The sequence below is a fragment of the Cenococcum geophilum genome (assembly GCF_001692895.1).
Source record: "Cenococcum geophilum 1.58 unplaced genomic scaffold K441scaffold_42, whole genome shotgun sequence".
NCBI lineage: Eukaryota > Fungi > Ascomycota > Dothideomycetes > Gloniales > Gloniaceae > Cenococcum > Cenococcum geophilum.
The window spans coordinates 247,118-252,467 of record NW_027137600.1 but is presented as its reverse complement, the minus strand read 5'-3'; the positions used below and the strand labels follow the sequence as shown (position 1 = coordinate 252,467).

Genomic DNA, 5,350 nt, shown 5'->3' with positions numbered 1-5,350 from the left:
AAATAGACGCGTGGCTACGAGACCCCTGTATTGAAAATATAAGGGACGGATATATATTATGCCGAAATGTAAAAGAAGTCAAGACAAAACTACATTCTATTTCTAAAGGTGTGAGCGATGAGAGCTGGCGAATTATAGAACTTAATATATACGGCAAAAACCTAAAGATATACCACCGTGATATACTTAGCGTGGTGGCCTTCCTAATCGGTCATTTCCCATTTAAAGATGATATGGTTTATTCTTCTATTTATTAGTTTAACGTAAAAGGTAATAGAGTGTATAACGAGGCATACACGGCCGACCGTTGGTGGGAGATCTAAGATCAATTACCTGATGGTGTAATGGCTATTATGGTGATACCTAGTAGCGACTAAATTAAGCTAACTACACTATCCGGAGACAAAAAGGCGCATCTGGTTTATATTACGATACTTAATATCCTGTTAAAGACTCGATGTACGGCTAGTAGGCTAGTAATACTTCTTCTAGGTTATATACCTATGGACTTACTAAGTAACCGGATAAACAAGCTGGATGTATACTATTAAGTAATAAGCATTATATTTAAACGTAAGTATTTACCTTAGCAGTGTGTAGGTACTTGAGTTAATATAAAAACTAGCCCTTAAACGCGCTGCTAGGCGCGGCATGCCAATGCGATGCGCGGATGGGTTTATCCGGCAATGCTACCCTATACTTACTAGGTTTATGGCAGACTATAAGGAGCAGGTTGTGTTAATAGGAGTAAAATTAGGGCAATACTGTATAATGTGTTATGTACCGCCTTATGAACGAGGTAACCTACTGAGCACTATGTCCGGCAAATGGCCGCAACGGACGCACAAATCGACTATTAAGCAACTTAAACGATAGTAAAACTTATAGCTAGATCGCAGCGACCCTAAGTATATTAGGCCAATTTAAAATTTTGCCTGGTCCCATTATATAGCGGATATACACGCTATAATAGCCTCTGATTTACTATATTAGCTATATAAAGGCGTTACGGAGCATTTAATGAGCTAGCTTCGGGCACTACTACTTAATATTAAGAAAAGAAAAGGGAAGGTTCTGATAACTAATTAGAGTGGTGTGAAAACCCTATTATCTGCTAAGGATAGGGTAGAACGTCTTCTAACCGTATAATTCGCCGAGGTTAAACCCTTTTAGGGTATAATTAGATGGGATAACTTTGTAGAGTTAAGCTAATGGACTGGAAAGATGTATAAGTCCCTTCTTCGTTAGATTGTACCAGTTGTGGCACCGTTGCTATATAGGCACGAGGGGGCAATGCTGTTTATTTGTGCTATAGTTGACTTTATATTATTAGCCGAATACGAATTACACGATAAAGATACGATTGAATATCTTAAAGCTGCATTATATTGAATGGATAAGACTAAGGAGGCGTTCTTACCGTACCGACCTGACGATAAAAACCTACCCAATTTTAACATACCTAAACTTTATGCAATTTCCCACTATCCGGAGATGATTTGTATATTCGGCGCCCTAATGGGAACTATAATAGAGCACGGCGAAAGGGTATATATTCCTTAGAAGAATTTCTATTAAAGATTAAATAAGCGTGAAGGGTATAAAGAGTAAATAATTTATCTTAATACGGAATTAACAAACACTATAGTAATGTAAGAGATGGAGCTATGGGAAAACATAAGGCTAATACTAGCAGCTAATACTATGGAAGATTCATATATTGCATTATTATTAGGCATAGTTAACCTGATAGATGAGCCGTATAGATGGGATTACTGCTAGTTGACTAATTAAATGTTTTTGATGTGCGGAATAAACCTAAATTTATGGCGTAGAGCCTGCGAAATTTAGACTAGGCTAGGTATTAATGAATTTGTTATAAAACTAGCTTTGTTTATGCGGGAATGTTGTAAGCGAGTTAATGGTATATAAGCAACGGATTCAGACATTAAGCGCCTTGAAAGAGATGCAGCCTGGGTATAAGATTTACCTATTGGTATTTATCACTCTATAATATGCTACATTTGACGCGGTAAAGACTTTTATGATCTTAATCGACTATATAAAGCACGGGCACGCTGTAATCCAGTTTGGATGCGGACTACTGCCCTATAAAGGGACTAAGTTCTTGTACGAGAATATAAGAACGTAATAAATGGAATGAAGGGAACGCGGGCTGCCCATCTAGAATTGCTGGTATTGGTATAGGACTTGAATTATATAGGTGAGAATAGTAGATACCGAGTGTACTATGGAGCACTTCTTAAGCTATTCCGTCCATGTAATGGAGGCAAGGTGGATCCTTTTAATGGGATGATTAAAGTGGAACGATTTCCTATAAATATAGCGCAAAATAGACGAAACCTAAACGGCCACCGAATATATAATATTTCCTATATTAAGAGACCCATACAACTAATACTAACTTCGCTAGATAAAAGAAGAACGTTTTGGATAAACTTGTACACAGATTAGGACATATACAATTGATTCTACGATAACGATTTTCTTTGGATTAACAGTATACGTGTAGATGAGTTTATAAAGAAATAAAAATCTAAAACTGAGCTTCTAATTAAATTATGGGAGGCCTTAGAACGAAAATGAAAATGGCCAACATAATGGGGAATCCGGCATATTTAATCCCTAGGAATCTAGGTAAACTGGCTATAAGATGAGGTAAGACAGAAAGAAGTTGAGAAAGCCGTTGGTTGGCTTAAAGGTGGAGGCGGCGTGTCCGATATGTGGGTAAATTGAGTAGTAGAGGGGCTCGTTAGAGTGAGAGGCTGGCTGGCTATACGTATTTTTGCGGATTTTGTATTGGCAGAGTAGTGTAATAACCCCCCCTCTTCTGCCTTTCTCTTCCGATTTGCCGCACGTTTTTCTTTAATAGGCTTTATTTTTGTAATAATCTCTACCTTTATAGTCTGAGCTTCTTCTAACTGTTCGCAATTGAGTATATTAACTCTATTAATACTTAGGGCTAAATTAATAGCTAATCTTTGCGACCGCCGCTTCTTAATATATAGAATAGCCTTATGTTGCTCCTTTGTGAAGGCTCTCCTTGAGTTTTGAACATAAAACGACTTTATTAGCTTATCGCCTAAGCTAATACGCTTTGAGGGAGATTCTAGGTGGAAAAAGGCGGAAATAGCGCAATTAAACTGACTTTGCGTCTTGGGTGTATCTATAGGCTGACTGGGTGTAAAGGGGAGCTCCGGAGTACGTCTTAATAAGGGAGGAGAATAAGGATAACCGTTAAGTACTTGCTGCTTGGGTGGTGTTGACCTACTAAACCGCTAGAAAAGGTTAGCCATATCCATATAAATTGGTTAAATTCTTATATTTTTGCAGGCGGTTATAACGCTCTTGCCTGTAAAGATTAGCTCTAGTGCTTGCTTGTTAGTAGGAATTCTTAATATTACGTAGCTAATGGCAAGATATGCGGCAATCTGCTATAATTTGCTCTAAGTGGGCTGGTGATAGGTCTAAGCTCCCTAGTAGAACCTTAAAATCTCCCCCTTTACTCCTCTATTTTATTAACTGCATCTATACTGGCAAATATATGATTTAAAAGTGTTATACTTTATCTTTATATCTTTGTTAACTTCTTTAACTTCTTCTATGTTAGTTATGCCGAAGGTTTACCAACCTCTACTATCCTAAAAGAATATAACTATAGCTTCTAAAAAGAATAAGGTATAGACTACCCTCTATATAACTGCTTGAAATACTAATATATACCTGCTACTAAGGTAAAGGTAAAAGAAATAGCACTACTAGTGCGAGAAGAATCTAAAAACGTATACGCGAACGGTAGTTAGGCTAAAGTACTATAAACAGTATATGCACGGTAGTATGCAGCTAACTTTAGCAGACGGCTATATATGGCGATAGAGTATCCAGGGATGGCATCCTAAAATGTTAGTTAGATACGAATAGCGATTCTAAAGAAGATGGAGGCTTAATGCCCCAGGGAAGAGCGTATCGTTGATAACTCCAGCAGAGTTTAGACGAAGAATCTCTAGATCTACATATACAGAATTTAACCATGGTATCTATTATATAGACTCTATTCCTTTACACCCGCTTATGCTTTAACAGCGGTTATAAGTCCTAAATCGCCCTAATAAGCGGCTCTAATGCTACCGTCCCTTTACTGAAGAGTTTATCTCTAGTGCCGAAGATAACTCTATAGCCGAGTTGTTTTATATAGCGCCTATACACAGTAATAAACCGTAGAAGTCTTGATATAGTATATATACAGTTGGAAGATAGCAAGGAATAAAACGTGGCAGTAAACCCAAATTGAAACTTATGGATGAACTAATATTAAAAGCTGCTGTGCGCTTCTTTTTAATGTTTGTGATGTTAGGTAAGGCTCCTAAAGGTCTTTCTCTTACGCTATAGCTGGAAGGGAACGTAAAGACTCTGGAAAAGACGATGGACTTAGCATGGGATAAAGCAGTGGAGTATAATGGGGTTTCTAAAGGCGACGGTTCTAGCGAGGCTATGCAAAAACCGTCGCTATTAATGTGTCGCATGGTAAGCTACCTCTTATTGCTTTTATATATACTAACATAAAATAGATGTATGATAGTATTAGCTAGTTCCGGTTTTACCTGTTAAGACGTATACGAGATTGCGTAAAGGCTGAGTACTTATTTAGAAAGCTCTCTAAGCAGGAAATAATTGCTAAAGTGGAAGAGCTACTCCATATAGATGACTTTTAATGCTCTAAGATAGTATGTATAGCTATACTACCTTGGCACTCTCCTAACTATTTATAGGGCGAGCAATCCCGCTTTGTAGCACCGGTTATTATAGTTGGTCTCTCCGAGTTATTCTTTAAAGGAAGGTGGCAATTTAGGTTTGGTATAGATACGCAGCACTTTCTGCGCCTAATTAGCCCTGGGGCTGTTATACTAATTTATGTAATAATCCGCCATGTTATTAATGAATGGAAAAGTGGTAGTTTTACCTAATAAAAGCTTAAAGCAGGTGCTAATGTTAATAGTAATTTATTCTTTCTCTACCCTTGTTTTAACTACCTAGGCTACGCCGTAACTAACTCTAATATTAGCTATATGGGAATGGATAAAGGCTATGTAGGCGGATTAGTTAACAGAGCGCCAGAACCGGATTTTAGGGCTTCTGCGATAGGGCGTCTTGAAAAGATATTGAGTAACTATATACAGCAACGACCCTACTGCACGAGTAATTCTAAATCCATTTAAATATAGTTTTGATGATCTTTCTGACCTGGATTCCGACTATGACGCAGGATTTAATAAGCAGTGCTTTGATATACTTCTACCAGTATGCGACTACTTATAATAACAGTTCTGGA

General features: G+C 37.6%; 1 protein-coding gene across 1 annotated transcript; it reads left to right on the top strand.

Annotated features, from left to right (window-relative positions):
• Positions 1–627: 627 nt before the first annotated feature.
• On the top strand, positions 628–801 carry K441DRAFT_503810 (uncharacterized protein; the record flags this gene model as incomplete). Its single annotated transcript, XM_067642036.1, has 1 exon — positions 628–801. A coding segment is annotated over one exon (174 nt), but the record flags the coding sequence as incomplete, so codon positions are not given.
• Positions 802–5,350: the final 4,549 nt, after the last annotated feature.